At 41.2% G+C, this 19,758-nt stretch overlaps 2 protein-coding genes across 4 annotated transcripts; both read left to right on the plus strand.

Moving 5' to 3' along the window:
- Positions 1-195: 195 nt before the first annotated feature.
- LOC147335816 (oxysterol-binding protein 1-like) lies at positions 196-13,072 on the plus strand. 2 transcript variants are annotated; one of them, XM_086282489.1, is made up of 17 exons: positions 197-543; positions 1,808-1,980; positions 2,083-2,291; positions 3,427-3,589; positions 3,836-3,947; positions 4,088-4,271; positions 5,440-5,557; positions 5,870-5,927; positions 6,121-6,285; positions 7,690-7,935; positions 8,547-8,667; positions 8,893-8,996; positions 10,467-10,562; positions 10,724-10,911; positions 11,098-11,333; positions 11,452-11,490; positions 11,676-13,072. In XM_086282489.1, the coding sequence occupies exons 2-17, from the start codon at positions 1,844-1,846 to the stop codon at positions 11,816-11,818; spliced, it is 2,319 nt and encodes a 772-aa protein (XP_086138615.1). In that variant the 5' UTR covers positions 197-543; positions 1,808-1,843; the 3' UTR covers positions 11,819-13,072. The 2 variants fall into 2 exon arrangements, with proteins under 2 accessions (XP_086138625.1, XP_086138615.1); XM_086282499.1 differs by lacking the exon at positions 11,452-11,490 and having other exon boundaries at positions 196-543.
- Positions 13,073-15,825: 2,753 nt separating this feature from the next.
- Positions 15,826-19,166, plus strand: LOC147335817 (N-acyl-aromatic-L-amino acid amidohydrolase (carboxylate-forming) B-like). Of its 2 annotated transcripts, XM_086287558.1 has the most exons (7): positions 15,826-16,149; positions 16,464-16,762; positions 16,851-17,046; positions 17,124-17,217; positions 17,305-17,412; positions 17,506-17,618; positions 18,914-19,166. In XM_086287558.1, the coding sequence occupies exons 2-7, from the start codon at positions 16,503-16,505 to the stop codon at positions 19,157-19,159; spliced, it is 1,017 nt and encodes a 338-aa protein (XP_086143684.1). In that variant the 5' UTR covers positions 15,826-16,149; positions 16,464-16,502; the 3' UTR covers positions 19,160-19,166. The 2 variants fall into 2 exon arrangements, with proteins under 2 accessions (XP_086143684.1, XP_086143683.1); XM_086287557.1 differs by lacking the exon at positions 15,826-16,149 and having other exon boundaries at positions 16,275-16,762.
- The last annotated feature ends 592 nt before the right edge of the window (positions 19,167-19,758 follow it).

Below are 19,758 nucleotides of genomic sequence, written 5' to 3' on the forward strand. Positions count from 1 at the left end.
CCTCACGGGTAAATGTCTATTTTTTTCCTCTCAGTTGCGTTACACTAACATGTAAAGTCATTGTTGGTGGAATAAAGTATTAACCGTAGTTACCTTAACTGTGAACAGTGTAGCGACTGTTGCTTTATAAATGAATTAAATGTGTCAAGATGTGTAGTTTGGCTTAATGCTAAACGTAGTTAGCCATAGCTGCGTGTTTCCACACGGAGACCCAGCACTGCTGCACCGGGTGTAACCAGCGAGCTAACATTAGGCTAGTTAGATGTAGCTAGCTAGCTATAGATATTTGTGGGTGTACGCAGCTGTAGAATGAACCTTATACACGCAAATATTGAGGGGCAGCAATAAAACGTGTTGCTGTCACTTCGTTTTAAAGTCGCACTGTTGTTGCCGTCGACGTCTTCGGTCTGTTTGTTTGCCCCATTAGCTGCCTTGTGTTGGTTTGTTAGCCTCCTCAGCTAGCCAGTGTCGTATGGGTATCAGAGTTAGCAGTGACTTCACCCGGCTGCTGGTTGCCCGATCTTTCATTTTGGACACGTCAAGGTAAACATTTAGCCATCGGCGAGTTTGAAAGCTAGCTAGTGATGAAGCCAATGTTTAGCATTTGCTCTTCTTCGCAATGCTTTTTAAATATGCAGACACTAGCTAAATAACTTGGAACAATCGTGTCAGATTGAGTTTATTCACTTTAAGCTCCTATCAGCGATGAATTGTTGTTACCGACACTGTCATTTATCTTAACTGGGGCTAATGTAGGCTAACCTCTGTTGTCAAGTTCGTCAGTATGTTCAGATTTATCTGATTTATTTATCCAGTTACTGTTGTTAAAACCTGTTGTTGTTGTTGTTCTGTTTGCCCCTTAAATTACAGTAATTTTCCCTAAAAGAGAATTGGACTGAATTAGACTGACAATTAATCTGACTCAAAACTGTTAATATTTGGACTATTTATCAGTAAGAAGACAAAATAACACTAAAAGTTTTTATTAATCTCTTCATCAGGCGAAAATAATAATTAATTTTGGTAAAACGTGTCACGAGTAGTCGGTATGTATTGATCTCTCGGCCGACCTTTGACCTGTCATTGCACACTCAAAGATCAGTGTTGACACTCATTAATAATCAATATTAAAGACTTTCAGCTTGGAAGTAGGGTTGTAGTCAATGAAAAGAAGTGAAATTGTTTGTGTTTAAGAATGTCAGAAAATGTGAATTTGACTTCACACAGTTCAAACTAACATTAAATTTGGACCATTGGTTTAAAATCCAGAGATATTCAGGTGTTTTATATATTCAGGTTATATAACAACTGTTAAAATTTACTTTGTAAGAGCTCAGTGAATTACATTTGTGGAACTTTTTATAAAAAAAAAAAAAACGTGTTCTGTCCATTGTTGTGCTGATGAAACAAGTCACAATACTAAGACTGTATTTATATAGCACCTTTGAAAGCAGAGGTTGACAAATGACATCGAGAGCAAGGGGGGGGGGAAAGGTAATCAGAAGGTGAATGAAATGCAAACATCTTAACCAGAAGGCTTCACATGGGGGCCTAAAAAAACAGGATGAAAGCATGTGATTTAAAGCAAGATGCTGTTTTTGCAACCTTAGTCCTTAACCAGATTGTTCCAAACCCAGTGCACCCACATTGCAAAAGCAATTTCAGTTAAATTAAAGCCTCGCCTGGGGAACGCCGAGAATGGTCACACCTGAGAATTCAAGGAACTGGCTCCTAATTGATTCACCGAATCACTGTATCAGCCAGTCTTGTTATGTAAATGATACAACTTTCCATCTTCCCCCTCAAGGTCCCTCCAGTCTGTAGCTTAAGTTTAGGGGGTGTGATGTCAGAAGCCAAGACCCCCACTCCCACCCCTCCTGGAGACACATACAAAGGATGGGTGTTCAAGTGGACAAATTACATCAAAGGTTATCAGCGGAGGTGGTTTGTGCTGAGCAATGGGCTGCTGTCATACTACAGGTACACCTTTCTGTAGAACACTGGTATAGTTTAAGGATATTTCTCTTTTCTTTTTAGTTACTTTTTATTCCCAAATTCAAATGAGGCTCTTCTGATTATTAGGACCCAGGCAGAGATGGGTCACACGTGTCGGGGCACCATCAACTTGGCTACAGCTACTATCACTGTGGATGATGCCTGCAACTTTGTCATCTCCAATGGAGGGGCACAAACATATCACCTCAAGGCCAGCTGTGAGGTGGAACGTCAGCGATGGATCACTGCCCTGGAGCTGGCCAAAGCCAAGGCTGTCCGCATGCAGGCAGAGTCAGGTAAAACAGACTTCAGGGGAATTATTTAGTGCTTCTGTACATATTTACACGCATGTCCACTTTGTTAGGTACACCTTGTGTCTACTGGGCTGGACGCCCTTTTCCTTTCAACAAGATTCAACAAGGTGCTGCAAACATTCCTCAGAAAATTTAGTCTGTATTTTCATTATAGCATCACACAGTTGCTGCAGATTTGTTGGCTGCACATCCATGATGTTTAACCACACCCTAAAGGTGCTCTATTGGCTTGAGATCTGGTGATTGGAGTTCATTTGAACACAGCGAACTCATTGTCGTGTTCAAGAAAACAGTCTGAGATGTTTTGAGCTTTGTGACATGCTGTGTTATCTTGCCGGGCAGTGTACTAGATGGGTACACTGTGGTCATAAAGAGCTGGACATAGCCAGCAGCAATACTCAAGTAGACTGTGGTGTTTGAATGATGCTCAGTTGGTACTATGGAGTGGACACACTCTGGGACCTTTAGTAAAAACACCAGCAGCGGCCTGAAACATTGAATGTTGCAGCAGAAATCAAGTCTCATCAGGTCAATGTTTGTCCCAATCTTTGATTAGCCAGTGTGAATTGGAGCCTCAGTTTCCTGCTCTTAGCTGACAGAAGTTGCACCCGGCCTGATCTTGTGCTGCTGGAGTCCATTTGTATGTGATGTTGGACGTGTTGTTCCTTCAGAAAAGCTCTTCTGCACACCTTGGCTTGTAAAGAGTAGTTATTTCAGTTACTGTTGCTTTCCTGTCAGATGAAGCAGTCTGACTGTCCTCTGTCCTCTGACCTCTGACATCAGAAAGGCATTTTTTTGTCTAGAGAACAGCTGCTCACTGAATATCTTCTCAACAGCCATGACACTTTAAGAGTCTCTTAAATCACACTTCTTCCCCTTTCTGATGCACAGTTTGAACTTCAGCAGGTCGCATTGACCAATCCTAAATGCACTCAGTTGCTGCCATGTGATTGGCTGATTAGATATTTGATATTAACAAGCAGTTCAACAGTGTACCTTAGAAAGTGGCTAGCAAGTGTATGTATGTATGTATGTATGTATGTATGTATGTATGTATTTATTTATTTATTTATTTATTTATTTAATTTTCCTTTCCTTTTGTTTGATTTCCTAACAGATGACTCGGGCGATGACTTCCCTTCATCGTCACCACGCATCACACAAGGTGGTGGGTCACAAAATTCAGAAGTCCAGTCTGCTCTCAGAACCCTGAGCAACAAAGTGGAGGATCTGAGCACCTGCAACGATCTGATCTCAAAGCATGGCTCTGCCCTCCAGAGGTCAGACTTAAACCCATTTTGCCTTGCTCTTTGCTTTAATCTTCAGGCAACAGTCTCATTTATGCCTCATGTCTCTACTAGTCTACTATGTGAGCTCTAAATTTGAAGTTATAATTCTGTAGGTTTGGTAATTCAGTGCCATATTCAGATGTTTTGTACCATTTGCAGAAGAGTCCTGTTATAAAATCATTGATGTGTAAATTGACTACATATTGTCCAAACATCCAAAGTTCATATTTTTTTCAGGTCATTAGCAGAACTGGATGGTTTACGTCTGACTGGAGAGGCTGGGGATAAGATTCGCCAAGTCACAGAAAGAGCCACTCTGTTCCGCATCACCTCTAACGCCATGATCAATGTAAGTCTGACATCCTTGTGTGTTGATCTCTGAGTTTTTAATATATAATGTATATATACCAGAGAAGACCTTGTCTATGTATTACTGCGCAGCTTTTCAATGAAACACATTGAAAAGTGTTTCAATGTTATGCTTCTCAGGCGTGCCGAGACTTCTTGACGCTGGCACAAACTCACAGCAAGCGATGGCAAAAGGCCCTGCAGGCTGAGCGGGAGCAGAGAGTGCGGCTGGAGGAGACTTTAGAGCAACTGGCCAAACAGCACAATCACCTCGAGCGAGCATTCAGAGGAGCCGCACAGGCTAATGCTAGTCCAGACAATAAAGGTAAGTTGTGATTCTGACAAGATAACAATGAAGGATGATGCACATGTCTATTGACATTCTACAAGAGTGTGAGTTAATGTTTTCAGAAAGTTTTTATTGTAATACCAGCACTTATTTTGTAAATCGTACTTCTGACCTCCATACAATAAGTAAAAAGAGTAAACTAACCCTGAAAATAATAAAAACTAAACTAAAACTAATTTTTCAAACAACAAAAACTAAACTGAAATATGAAAATCGATTCTGAAAACTAAATGAAATTAAACTGAATTCAAAACCAAAAGTCAAAGTGAAATGAAAATAAAATACTAAACTATTATAACTCTTATCAGGTACATGTGGCGTACAACTCTTTCGAAATCAAAGATGTGGGGCCACCAACTGTTTGCATTCGACTTCGATTTCTGAACAAAACTCATTAAACCTCATTTCCCACAGAGATATTTTTCAGTGGTAATCCAAGAGCCTGCGAAAAATTTCATTGGCTTTTTATCAGGGGAACCAGGGAGATGCTAACTCCTGGGTGACCAAGATTTTCTGTGGCTGACATACGAGAGTCCTTGTGATCAAGCACTTAGCAAGAAAAATAGAATCAAGATGTGAAACTAAAAGAACATTATCAGTTTCAGTCTCATCAAACTTTTTAATTACTCCGTTATTGACTAAACCCCCATTTGAAATCCCCTTGGCAATTATCAGGTAAATGTGAAGTCAAGTTTTACAAGTAGCAGTACCCGTGATTACCTGATTCTGATTCCATGTAACCAGATGTGAGGAATTGCAACTTCCTGTTTTGTTTGTTTGTTTTAAATTTTTGTTTTAACACTTTAAATGCTCTGAATCAGAGGTGTCAAACTCCAGGCCTTGAGGGCCGGCATCCTGTAGGTTTTAGATCTCACCCTGGGTGAGATCTAAAACTTCAATCAAATGATCAGTTCATTACCAGACTTCTGGAGAACTTCAAGACATGTTGAGGAGGTAATTTAGTCATTAAAATCAGCTGTGTTGGATCAAGGACACATCTAAAACCTGCAGGACACAGACCCCCGGGGCCTGGAGTTCGACACACCTGCTCTATATTACATGTTGTTTTATTGTTTTTGTGATACCTGGAGAATCATCTTTAAGCTTCTGTATAGGGAAAACTTAGATGTTTGTTTGTGTTAAGGTGCTGCTGGGCCTGGAAAAGGTGAGGCCAGTGATGAGGATGATGACAATGAGTTCTTTGATGCCATGGAAGAAGCCCCCGAGTTTATCACTGTACCTGCGGACCCCCAGTTTCACAAGTCGGTATCTTTCCCTTTACCCGTCGGTACAGATTGACAGATGGAGTTAATTAGGGGTTTTCCCCAAGACTTTGTGTGTGGCTTGTCTTTGTTTTTATATATTTAGACCACTTCCTTGTATCACATTCCAGTATGTATTTATCTTAAGTCAATCAAATTGTGTAATGACAGATTGGTGTGTGTGTGTGTGTGTGTGTGTGTATCAGGTCTTTTTTTTTAAGCCTCTCTTTTCTCATATGTGAAAATACCTGATTAACTAGTAACGTTCACGTCACTAACAGAATCTATTTGCTTTTTTTTGATCTCTTACAGAAGGTCAAGCAGTAATATCAGCGGCCTCAATAGTGAATTGTGTGCAGATGATCAGTCGGTAGGCCTCATTCTGTCCGAATCATTGAAATCTTATTATAATGCTGTATCCCATCTTTTAAAATAACACAGTCTGAATGAAAAGCTGCAGTAGGACGGGTGTTGTATGGATATTCTTTAAACATGATTTTGTTGCTATGGTAATAAATCAAAAACATTTCCGTTTTATATTGATAAACGTTTCTGCTTCTTAGCTTAACGAGGAGCCTCTTGCGATGAACCAGGAGTCCCCCTCCCAGGAGCTGGTACCCTTAAAGAAGAGGCGGACACGCATCCCAGACAAACCAAACTACTCCCTCAACCTTTGGAGCATCATGAAAAACTGCATCGGCAAAGAGCTGTCTAAGATCCCGATGCCTGTAAGGATTTCTTACTGAACGTCCAGTCAGAGTTACTGAAAGCTTGTTGTTCTTCCATGTGTGCTTCGTTGTTCACCTGTTGAAAAAGACGTCTGATCAGCTTCATTTTGGACAGTCAGACTCAAAGAGTTTGAGTGTTAAAATATTTGTGTCTTACTCATAATATTCAATTAATGAAAGATTTGGGTGCCTTTTAACACCCCTCCTACCCCAAGTTAAAACCACATTGGAAATATGGTTTGTGTGCGTTTACAGTAAAAATACAAAATCTATGATAAGCTCATCATTAAATGCCACCGCAGTGCCTTCAGAATGTGGCAGCAGTCAGTTCAGTGTGACGAAATTGGAGCGTAGATACTGATCCCTGTCCTTTTTCCGCTGTAAGGGTTGTCAGCATTCTGCGAGAGCTTTTGAAGATGTTTATCGGCAAATCTGCCCAGATTTTGTTTATTTGTGAAATCGACTGTAGGTCACTTGTAGGATGTGGGTCAGCAGAGTTGTCTAAAATGAGCTACCATCACGGCTTTTTATAGGAGTCCAGACAAACTGATTTGTCAGACTGATCACTGCTGAGATAAATGGTCACGTGTTTGATTTGGCTTTGTTCTGTCAACTTATCACTGCCATTGTGTCGCCCTGCCCCCACTCTAACAATAAAGAGTTTTGTCTCTGCCACATTACAGAGATACTTTGACATTGACACATGTCGACTTCCTGTAGCTTAGCAACACTACCCGCCAGGTCACTGCTGACCCATCTATGGTTGTGGTTTAGAAAATGGCTTGGGCTTTGCTTAAGCAAAAGGCTAAATTAGCAGATTTTCAGAAACTGGCAATACAGGTTTTCTGTTAAAAGCTTTTCTATTTGGTCTTTCCAAACAGAAGACGTTACCCAAACCATACCTGTACCTATCTAACAATCTACACATATATACTTTTACTGAAGTGACACTACATAGCAAGTGTCAGTGTGTGTGTGATGGGCCTCGCTCACATTGAGTGTAGCAGAGTGGAGACAGATGCATATGCTGACAACAACTCTTAAGGTCACCGAAAGCGTAATAAAAACTTTCCAAGAAGTGAAGAGGGAACACAAACCTGACCACAGTTTGTGGTTAAGTCACAAACTACTGCAGCAAGTGTGAAATTGCTCAAAAACTGCTGACTCTTTGCTATTAGCTTCCTCTGTGCTAACAAAGCTCTCCCAGAAGGAAGCAGTGCACTGCTGCAGATGCACACAGGACAGTATAGAACCGAATTGAACAGATCAGCCTGTGGTCACTTCTACCCAGTCTAGCTTTTTGAATCAGGTTCAGATCCACGTCTTAGCCATGTGTGAGATTTGTTGCTGGAATTAATACATAACACAAATATAAAAGTAAATTTCAAACATTTTGCTTTCTAGGTTAATTTCAATGAGCCCATCTCCATGCTGCAGCGGTTGTCTGAGGACCTCGAGTACCACGAGTTGCTGGATAAGGCCGCAAAGTGTCAGAACTCTTTGGAGCAGATGTGCTACGTGGCCGCCTTCGCAGTGTCTGCCTACTCCACCACAGTCTACCGCACGGGAAAGCCTTTCAACCCTCTGCTGGGAGAAACGTATGAGCTGGACCGCAAGAGAGAAAGTGGCTACCGCTCCCTATGTGAGCAGGTGAGGGAGGAAAAAAACCAAGAGAATGGAAGTTTTCCAACCGAGAACTGTAACCCAAGAGAGATTGAATGTCAGAAAGGAGGAATTAAAAAAAATCCCACTGACTTGGCATTAAGAGAGAATCTTGCTTCCTTTTTCTGCGCAGTTGGGGTTGAACATGCTGGCAGGGAACCAGAATTATTATTATTATTATTATTATTTTTTTTTTTTTAATATGGAGACATGAAGTGGCGACTTTTTAAAAAAAAAAAAATCAAAAAGTGTCATATTTCTGCCCCTTCTTGTCATAAAATACACCAACCTAAAACAATCTAAAGTCACTGGTTGATCCTGAATAGATTATTTGTAGAGGAGGAAATCAAATGGAGGGTGTGTGTGTGTGTGTGTGTGTGTGTGTGTGTGTGTGTGTGTGTGTGTGTGTGTGTGTGTGTGTGTGTGTGTGTGTGTGTGTGTGTGTGTGTGTGTGTGTGTGTGTGTGTGTGTAAAAGCTGTCATGTCACATGTCAGATTTATGAGACTAAATGTGAGTCACATCTATTGGGGATGACTCAGACTCACAAAGAATAGGACTTGATGTTTTGTTGCATCAGAAAAACATTTTCTCTTTCCAGGTGAGTCACCACCCACCTGCTGCTGCACATCATGCTATCTCTGATCGTGGCTGGACGTTGAGACAAGAAATCACAGTTGCGAGCAAGTTCAGGGGGAAATACCTCTCCATTATGCCTTTGGGTAAGAGGCAAGCTAGGTTAGAAAACAAAGCATACCATTCTTCCATAGTGTCAAGGACAAAAGATGTACACACAACTATCATCAGAATTTATAAGTGACTAAAGAGTGTACCAGCCCACACCTTTCTTTAGTTGAACCATAAAACGGTAATTACTAATGAACAAAGGTTTTGCTTTGCTTTTTGTTTTTTTTTAGTTTGTTTCATATTTCTTTTCTTCGTCACAGGCACAATTCATGCAGTCTTTGAGAAGAGCAATAATCACTACACATGGAAGAAAGTTAACACCACGGTGCACAACATCATTGTCGGAAAACTTTGGATCGATCAGGTGAGACGCTCGGACACGTCGTTGCAGGGCCACAGGGCCTGATCTGCAGAGGAGGCAGGAATGAAGAGCAAGAAAGGATCTGTTATGACGCTCCTAACAAGGAAAAATAAACATGGGTTTATCTTTTACAACCAGCTTTGCCACGATATGATTGACATGATGTCTTTTATGGAGAGACAATAACAAGTTCTCATGCTAGTAACATTAACAAAGAAGTGACATTTGAATAGAGTTACTGACGCCTTTAATCGCTTCAGTGATTCACAATGACATTAATATGCAGGGTGGATACCAAAAAGAAAACGCACAAAGAAAACTTTTGAAAGGGTGTACTTCAGCACATCCGTACACTTATCTAATCTCCTGCACGTACACGTGTACATGTTAGTCATCAGAGATCTGCATAACTCATTCTGTGCAGATTTTTACGCAGGGTGCCCTTCCCACTACTGCCCTCCCATTTATTTGGCAGTTTGTTTAACAGCTTTAACTCACTTTAACAGGTCAGGTTCTCGATTGGTTCTCATATCTAAAATTTAGAAGTTTTCAAGTTTCACTTGGTAGCATCTGGGGTTCCTCAGGGCTCTGTCCTTGGTCCATTACTCTTTAACCTTTACGTATTCCTGCTTGGTCCCATCTTAAAGAATCGAAATATCATTCTTATGCAGATTAAACATAGTTGTACTTATCATTTCCCTCTGATGTAACCTCACACACTAATGATTGATTAGACTGGATGTCTAAAAACTTTTGTAATTTAACAGAGAGGTGTTGAAGATATTTGTTGTCAGAGACTAGTTTTCTAAAACACAACAAGCAACCCAGGAATCTGTACTGCGGTCACTTAGTTCACTTACAGTTCAGTACAGAATTACCTTTTAGTCCTTCTTTTTGTTAATATAGCTTTCTGTCTTTAGGCCTCCCGGTACACCTCTGACTTAGTGTCTATAACAAGGTCAAACCTCTCAGGTCATCAGGGGCAGCTCTTCTCACTCCTCTCAGATTTAGATTCGAGTGTGCTAAGGGAGCTTTCTGTTAGTGCTCGCCTGTTCTTTGAAACAAGCTGCCTGCTGACCTAAAGGTCAGTTGCAACTATGCCTGCCTTCACAGACAGACTCGGGATTTTACTCTGTGTGTTTGTATGTGTTACAGTGTATTTTATTCCTTTGCAAAGTCTGATTTGTTTTTTTTATTGGTTAATCGCAAAGAGTTCACATGTAATGAAATGTGCTATATAAATGAATTTGCCATGGCTGGTTGCCATCACATAGCATTAAAATACCCCATTTCTTTGCTTCCAGTTCTAATTTTTACTCTACAGATAAAAAGTAGAGTAAGAGCATTGCGTTGCAGCATTTTAACTTGAGTGTGAAGTAAAATTTTTATCTAGTCGATATCATCCCCACTTGTGATTTTTTTTTTTTTTTTTTTTCCCCCTCCTCACTGTGTATCCCTGTGTTTCCCTTCCAGTCTGGTGAGATAGACGTAGTAAACCACACCACCGGAGACCGCTGCCACTTAAAGTTTGCTCCTTACAGCTACTTCTCCAGAGATGTAGCCAGAAAGGTGAGAAAGATGCAGAAGACCTGAATAGATGTAGTCTGTTTTTCTCTGACTTGCTTTGAAAGAAAACTCACACACAGTAGGTGCATCAAGTTTGAACCAACAGACAAATTTTAATATACAGGCGGTATATTGTGGTAACCTCCCCTCTCTTCTGTTTTTAGGTTACAGGTGTGGTAATGGATAAAGATGGAAAGGCACACTACGTGCTGTCGGGCACATGGGACGAGAAGATGGAGTTCTCCAAGGTGATGCAGAGCAGCCGAGGAGGCGAGAACGGCACTGAGGGCAAACAGAAGACAGTCTATCAGACCCTTAAAGCCAGAGAGTTGTGGAGAAGAAACCCTTTACCGTAAGTGCTGTTCTAAAAAGTAAAACCGGGCTGTGCTGCATTAGTTACGATTTAGAGGTGCGCACATAGCTTTCTGAAGCAGAAATAAACATTAGACCTAAACATGGATGGCATCAATGCCAGTATCAGGGTGTAGTTTTGTGTGACTGAAAGCGCTGCTGTGCTGTGCTCCGTCATCCTCCTCAGCGATGGAGCAGAAACCATGTACTACTTTACTGCCTTGGCCTTGACCCTGAACGAGCCTGAAGAGGGCGTGGCTCCCACAGACAGCCGACGGCGGCCTGACCAGCGCTTAATGGAGGAAGGTCGCTGGGACGAGGCCAATGCTGAGAAGCAGCGGCTGGAGGAGAAGCAGCGCACCGCCCGCCGTGAGAGAGAGAGGGAGGCCGCAAGCCAACGCACCTCGAGTCAATCAGAAGAAGGTTAGAATCGAACTTGTTTGTGCTTCACTTTTTCTTTACTCCTCTCCTCTCTGCATGGGGAAAATCATGGAACAAAGGGGTAAAACGATTCTCTGTGATCCCCTTTTGTCTTCCAAAGCTGTCGATGAGGACTCTGTTACCGATCCCTCCTTGAAAGGCAAGTATTCCTTTTTTTTTTTTTCTTTCTTTTCTTTTCTTTTTTAGATAAAAATCGATTAAACTGTCTCCATTTCATGTTGAAATTCATGTTGCTCTAGTGAGCAGCTCATTAACTTTCTGGGGATCTTTTTTTTTTTTTTTTTTTTTTCTTTCCCCCCCCCTCTGTCCTTCCCTCTCTTTCAGGCGCACCTCATGACAGCTATCTTGCACTTTGGTTCGAGCGCTGCGAGGACCCAATCACAGGTGAGGAGATTCACATCTATAAGGGAGGCTACTGGGAAGCTAAGGAGCGCGGGAGCTGGGAGAGCTGTCCCAACATCTTTTGATCTTGGCATTGACTGCAAAGTGCCGTGAAGAGACACCATCAAAGGCCTGCTGTTCCCCTTCTCTGACGGCTGCTCCCCTCCAGTTGCTCTCTGTTCTAAGAGATCTCCAGGACGGTCACTGCTGTCTGATCCACAGGGAGAGCAGGGTTTTCTCTCCCTCGTCCCATATTTGGTTTCCCCATCGTTGCTGTCACATATCTGAGAGGACTGGAATGAAAATTTCTTTGCTGTTTGGGTGCTTTTGTGTTTTGTTTTTTTTTTAGTTTTTTTGTTTTGTTTGTTTTTTCTTTTGTCCCGCTGAGCATGAGTGGGAGGATGTGAAACGAGCAGTGCTTCCAAATCAAGTTTGCTCAGTCTTTTCAGATCAAGAGTGTTTGATTGAGGTGATTCGGGTTTTATTTTTTGTTTCTTGTTTTTCCTGTTGTCACCCATAGCATTATCTGCTTTGGTAATAACTCTAGAAAAAAAATAAAGGGGGGGGGGATAAAACCTGATTAATATATACATTTATATACAGGTATGATTAAAAGTAATTTTCATTAAACTGTCAACTGGTGGCCTTCAAGACATTAGCAAGTTTTCTTTTGTTAATCTCTGATTTAGTGTCTTAACGTAATGAAGTGAAAGTTGTAGCGTGCTCGTATGTATGACTGCTTATCTGCTCTTCCATCACTTTACAACAGGGCCACTGTGCAGTGTGCTTTAAAAAAAGATGACCTTTCACACTATCACGTTTATAATTAGGTTATTTTTCTTTACCAAGGCCTAGTGGGAAGTATGACAGTGAAAATTGTAGTGTGGCAAGGCCTAAAAAAAAACAAAACCTTTCTTTGCCTTAGAAATGAAGAACCTGCACTTGTTGTTGCAAATTGTCTCATATAACTGTTTACCTTAATAATAAATAATAAAACTACCCCCTTTTTTTTTTCCCACAATGCTGGAATAATATTTTGACATTTTTGTTAATCAAGTGAACGGTAACCAAATTTACTGTAAAAAAAAACAAAACAAAAAACAAAACAAAAAAATGGTTTTAAATAGTGCAGGATACTTGCTGTGCTCTTGTATTGACTGTAAAACAGACAAATGAGTGAAGAAAACATAAAAAAAAAAATACATGTTCATACATATGCAACTACATGTTGACACCAAAAACACAGGATATATGTATGTGTGTGTGCGTGTGTGTGCGTGCATTTCATAATTTTGATTGTAAGTGTACTTAAAAAGTGAAGAATAAAGAATTGAAAATCATTGCAAATAACTGATTTTATAAATGTATAGAAATTCATATTGTAGTAGTAAGGTAGACTTTTTTTTCCCTTGTATTTTTGGTTCCTCATAATATTGGTAGGCTTCATTTTCCAAAAAAAGGGAGTTTCAGTACTTGACTCAGATGGGCGAGGGACGTGGCATTGTTCAGTATTTTGTATTAACAAAGAGAAAAACTGAAATAAATGCTCTAATGTCAAACAGCACCTTTATACTGTTTTTCTTTAATCTGCATTTCCAGGTTTTCATTCTTAAGGTTCACTAAATTAGTTTTTAAAACACATTGATACATAGTTTAATTTTTTTTTGGTAATTTTTAAATGTACATTATCACAGTGGGTTTTAAATGAAAGGGGAAGTGACTGAAGTGCACAGTGTAAGCTTTGGCTGATCCTGAAGGTGTTTTTGTTTATTCGGGTTTTTCAGTCCAATGACGCTTCTTCCACTTGCATCTCTTTGAACTTTCTACACTGAACAAAAATATAAACGCAACACTTTTGTTACTGCTCCCATTCCCCATGGGATGGACGTAGAGACCTAAAATTCATTCCAGATACACAATATAACCATCCCTCCCAAACAGTGGTCACAAATCAGTCCAAATGTGTGGTAGTGGGCACATCTGCTATATTGAGATAATCCATCCCACCTCACAGGTGTGCCACATCAGGATGCTGATCTGACATCATGAGTAGTGCACAGGTGTACCTCAGACTGCCCACAACAAAAGGCCACCCTGGAATGTGCCATTTTTTGCGCTATTGGGGGTCTGGGGACCCAGAACCGGTCAGTATCTGGTGTGACCACCATTTGCCTCATGCAGTGCAACACATCGTCGCATGGAGTCTATCAGATTGTCAATTGTGGCCTGTGGAATGTTGGTCCACTCCACTTCAATGGCTGTGCGAGGTTGTTGGATATTCGTGGGAACTGGTACACGCTGTCGTATACGCCGGTCAAGCACATCCCGAACATGCTCAATGGGTGACATGTCCGGTGAGTATGCTGGCCATGCAAGAACTGGGACATTCTCAGCTGCCATCTGCCCTGAACAATGTGAACCATGATTCATCCGTGAAGCGCACACCTCTCCAACGTGCCAGACGCCATCGAATGTGAGCATTTGCCCACACAAGTCTGTTACGGCGACGAGCTGGAGTCAGGTCAAGACCCCGATGAGGACGACGGGCATGCAGTTGAGCGTCCCTGAGACGGTTTCTGACAGTTTGTGCAGAAATTGTTTGGTTGTGCAAACCAATTGTTCCAGCAGCTGTCTGGGTGGCTGGTCTCAGACGATCTTGGAGGTGAACCTGCTGGATGTGGAGGTCCTGGGCTGGTGTGGTTACACGAGGTCTGCGGTTGTGAGGCCGGTTGGATGTGCTGCCATATTCTCTGAAACGCCTGTGGAGACGACTTATGGTTGAGAAATGAACATTCAATGCACGGGCGACAGATCTGGTTGACATTCCTGCTGTCAGCATGCCAATTGCACGCTCCCTCATTGCTTGTGGCATCTGTGGCATTTTGCTGTGAGACAAAACTGCACATTCCAGGGTGGCCTTTTGTTGTGGGCAGTCTGAGGTACACCTGTGCACTACTCATGATGTCAGATCATGATGTGGCACACCTGTGAGGTGGGATGGATTATCTCAATATAGCAGATGTGCCCACTACCACACATTTGGACTGATTTGTGACCACTGTTTGGGAGGGATGGTTATATTGTGTATCTGGAATGAATTTTAGGTCTCTATGTCCATCCCATGGGGAATGGGAGCAGTAACAAAAGTGTTGCGTTTATATTTTTGTTCAGTGTATTTAAAGTTCCAGTGAACAGCTACCCAGCACTAGTTCAATACTTGGACTTAGCTCCAAATCTTTTATGTGTTTAATTTGTAAAGAAATAATACAGGAATAGACTTCATTGGGCCATGAAATCGCTGGCCAGTCAGTTGACCAGGTTACTATATAACGTTTTGTGTTTTATATGTAAGGCTGTAATTCCTAAACAAGAAAACTTTGCTAAACCCCTTGAATTAAAGCTCAAAGTCTGGATTTCAGTCACAATGTATACTACACAATGGCAACGCAAATTACACGTAAAGGTTCAAAATTAAAGTCATAGGAGCAGATTAGTGTATTTCACAGGTCAACACTGAGTATATTATCTGATAAATATCATGTTTGAATGGAAAAATTGTGCTTTGTACAGGCATGCTGTTATATAGTTTGTCCACTAGAGGGTGCTACTCACCACAAAATGAGCCACAGGATGGCGTTTCCTGCCTCAGAATGGATGTGTGTTACTGGACTTTAAATGCCCTCTGAGAAAATAAACCAAATGAACCACTTAACAAAACTGGTATATTTTCATAGTAGCGCTGGTGAGAGGGGGTAAAAACAAGCCTCCTGTGGGGCTTTTCCTGCTTTTGGAGTTTTCATGTACACTTCTTACACTTTTCATCACCTTTCACCAACAAAAGGTCTTTTCTTTAAATTTATCCATTACATTTATAGCGTGACAATTATCTGTCCCTTCCCATTTGATTGATCGAAACACTTTGAAGCGCAGTTCTGATTGAGCTACTTTTACAATTAGTAAAAACTATTACAAAATAGAAAGAAATACAGAAAATATGTATTTGAAAAGTCACCTGACGATAATAGAAAATCTATTTGACTTCTTATATGTACTTGTCTATAAATAGTCCGCCTCCCTGTGTGTTCCCTTTAAATCTCCTGCTTGCTTCCAAAGGAGTTGCTTCTTCTATTGTACACATCACAGGCACCTCTCTTTGCTGTGTCATGCCAGCAGATTTATTTTTAGCCAGTTTTTTTTTTTTTTGAAAGGCAGACTGGAACCTACCATCCTATACACGGGGCAAAGAGAAACAGGGAATACGGGGAAAGCTGGGGAGGGGCTTTTCAGCTCATCTAACCTGACTGATGCTGTGACTACAGGAAGCGACCGACACACTCCATCACACTCGGGACACACCCTTTCCTACCACACAGTGTGGTACAGTGCAGTGCAGTGGACAGGAGGTGGTTGAGAAACGGTGAGAGTTTGTATAACAGGCAGCAACTGCCTGAACAGAGGGAGGGATGGGAATGCTGAATCAGTGAAAATGCATGAAAGCCTGGGAGAGGGTGGAAGAGGGTAAACGGCAGGGGGAGAGGGAAGAGAAAGGTAACAGCGAGGGGTAGACTGGGTAAAATGTACAGTGTTATTCCTTGTCGTTCATTCATCTATAATTTGTGAATATTGAGCTGGCAGTTCACCCTGATTTACATCAAGCTTCTCCTTAAGAGTCTTGCATCTCAGTGCTGATTTACAGTACAGTGCCTTTAAGCTGGAATTGTCCCTTTACAGTGTTCAATAAGTCAGGAAAGTCTCTCAGCTCTCAGTCAGATGGAGGTAGACCAGATGGTGCCTTTGCCAAGGTTGCCCCGGGTCGCCGTGTGTGGAGGTACCCATGGCAATGAGCTGTCCGGTGTGTATTTGGTGCGAGAGCTGCTGAAACTGCAGAGAGAAGTTATGAAGAAAGAGCAAGAGGAGGACTCGAAGCCTGCGTTGGTGCTGCTGGTGCTGTCAAACCCGCGGGCAATGCAGCATTGTCGCCGATACGTAGACACTGATCTGAACCGCTGCTTTACCCACGCCACCCTCAAGTAAGGCAACAATCAGAGATAACACTCATGGTGTCAGTTGTAAAATCAAAGAGCGTGCTGCTATTTTGTATTTTTCTTTATCCCGCAGTGGTCCCTTCTCAGACATGGCCCCCTATGAGATCATCAGGTCCCGAGAGCTGAACGCCCTGCTAGGACCCAAGGGCAGTCCGGAGGCAGTGGATCTGGTCTGCGACCTCCACAACACCACTGCCAACATGGGCCTGTGCTTCATCGGATACTCTGACTGTGACTGGATCTGCCTGCACATATTTAGACACCTGCAAGTGAGTAAACCAGCTTCTTAGTTTAGTGAAATCTTTGCGCCCTGCATGTTTGTGAGCTAAAATTTGAGTTTTTTTAGAGGGAGATGCCAGATACACCAATGAGATTCCTACATTTTGATGTGTCCAACAAAGAGTCCTATTCCCTTGATTCACTGGGAAAACATGGCTTTGGTAAGTTTTTACAGCTTTTATAAATCTAGTCTAGTCAAAAGTGGCATTAGTGCGTGATAACTCTCAATTTAAATCCTTGATCTGCAGCCATGGAGATCGGCCCTCAGCCTCACGGCGTGGTGAGGTCAAACATCTATACAGCAATGAAAGTGGGTGTCCAGCACATGCTTGACTGGGTCCGCCTCTTTAACTCAGGTACATTTTTATAGACATATTACGGGCTGAGCTGAAACAATGCATCTTTGAGGCTCTCAGTTGGTTTCAACCACCTTCTCTGTTTATTACCAGGTAATGTGTTTGAGGGAGGATTTGTGGACGTGTTCACCATGGTTAAACACATCGACTACCCGAGAGACAGCGAGACCCGCAATATCACAGCAGCCATTCATCCTTGTCTCCAGGTACGGCCTGAGATACCTTCACTTAAAAGCAAAAAACTCCTCGGAACAAAACACTGAATTACTGCCAAGCAATTATGTAAGTTAGACATAACCAGGGAGGCTGTAAAGTATGAAGAGGCGCACATGACATCAGAAACAAACTTTATAACAATAAAGTACGAGACATGTACAAAACACAAACAAAGAAGAAGGTCAAGGTCAAGGTCAGATTTATTTATATAGCACATTTCCAACAGCCGATGCTGCACAAAGTGCTTAACAATAACAATAAAATTAAAAACTACAGTGTAATACAATAATAACAATAGAGACAATAAAATAGAAGAATTAAGAAGAAAATCCTTGTAAAAGAAGAAGAAAGGCCCTTTGTCCCAAGAAAAATAATCACAGTCTGAACTCAAAAGCTGTTTGTGCAAGAATGAATCAAGTTTTATATTTAGCCTGTCGCCACACCTGCTGTCCAGAAGTGATTCATTCAGTCAGTGTGCGTTTTCTTTTACTGTAAAGTATAAACAATTACAACACAAGGTGAGGCCTTTTTTATTAAAGGAGCTTTGTCCCAGAGATGATACCTGTCAAGGGTTTGTGTTAAGTTGAAATCTTTGTTTCACCTATTTGGAATCCAAACGGAAAAGGATGGCCAAAGGTGACCGGATTAAAAATTAACACCTTTAAGTTAATTCATGTGGCTAAAAGGCAGGCTGACTGGGTCAATGCCAACCTCGATAGTAAAAAAACAACAAGTCAGTTCAATTTATTTAAGATTAACACCGCTAAATGTCAGAAGCAGCTGTACAGGCAGACGCAATAAATAAATGTCTTTATCCATTATACTTTACACTGTGGTTTTTAAGGGAAATGTGTAATGTGGACGACATAGATTAAACTGCTTTAAGCTTTAGTCAACTGAGGAAACTTTAATGAAAACTGAAATAAGAAAAAAGCTGAAGTAAAAATAAAAATGTGCTGGAAATGTCTGGGAGTTTCGTTAAATTTGTCAACACAACCAACCTGAGGAGGCTTTGGTAGAGATGTTTACTGAGAATAGGATGGTTGCATAACTATCAGTCTGGTATATTGTATTTTTAAACTGTTCTGCACTTCTTAAATTTAGCTCCTGACATATGACATATGATTTTTTTATTTGCATTTAAAAATAAGCACCTAGCATCACTTAATGATATTGCACTTTAAGCCACTGGAGCTTTGTTATGGCACTTTTATGTATTTATGGTTAATCCTGTTAAATCCGACAGGTGTTGCTCAGCACCTAAACCATCTGCTTGTCCTCACAGGACCGAGACTTCTGCCTGCTCCACCCTGAAGACCCCCTGTTCCAGACGTTCTCAGGAGAAACAGTGAGGTATAAAGGCACTGAACCTCTCTATCCTTTCTTCATCAACGAATGCGCTTACTACGAGAAGGGCATCGCTCTCTCCCTGGCAAGAAAGAGGCGCGTCACGATTCCTGCAATCCGGGTGCAGACGGAGCAGGAGCAACAAGCTAATGAGCAGGGATTTGCATCAGAAGAAGAGGAGTGAAGACGTTTCCAACACGAGAGTGATGGCTGAATTAAATTTTTACAAAAGCTTTCATTGAAATGATGGCATGCGTTATCTTTCACAGACATGCCACTGTGCATTCAAGAATTAAGTTTCTAGTAAGAATTGAATGTGTAAAAACAGATGGCATGAATTCATAGGCAATTTAATTATTTTAAATATTTAAATTAAAAAAATAGAAATTCACTACCGATTACTACAGCGATGATCAGGATATGTTCAAAATGAAGTGCAAAGAAGCTTGTAATAACATGACCTTTAAAGTACAGTCACTGTACTGTTTCAGGTTCCTTGAAATTAATAAGTCAACTGAGGAACATATATAGATCAAATAAACAACATAAACACCAGATTAAAAACCAATTCACAAGAAAATTACTTTTTGAATGTAAGCGGTCAGCAAAACAAATTAGTGAATGAGCACTACTGTATTTGCCTCCTTTTCTACAAAATCCGTGACAAGATGATAAATATGATCAAAAAAAGTACACTGGGTAAAATTATACCACAATCTGAACCTAAAAACTAGCATAAATTCTAAATGAGTAAATATAACTTGAGTGAAACAATTACGGAAA

Source organism: Aulonocara sp. 'chitande type north' Nkhata Bay, linkage group LG3 (assembly GCF_057382095.1).
Source record: "Aulonocara sp. 'chitande type north' Nkhata Bay isolate Kocher_YH1m ecotype deep benthic linkage group LG3, A_spYH_male_GT1.1, whole genome shotgun sequence".
NCBI classification, from domain to species: domain Eukaryota; kingdom Metazoa; phylum Chordata; class Actinopteri; order Cichliformes; family Cichlidae; genus Aulonocara; species Aulonocara sp. 'chitande type north' Nkhata Bay.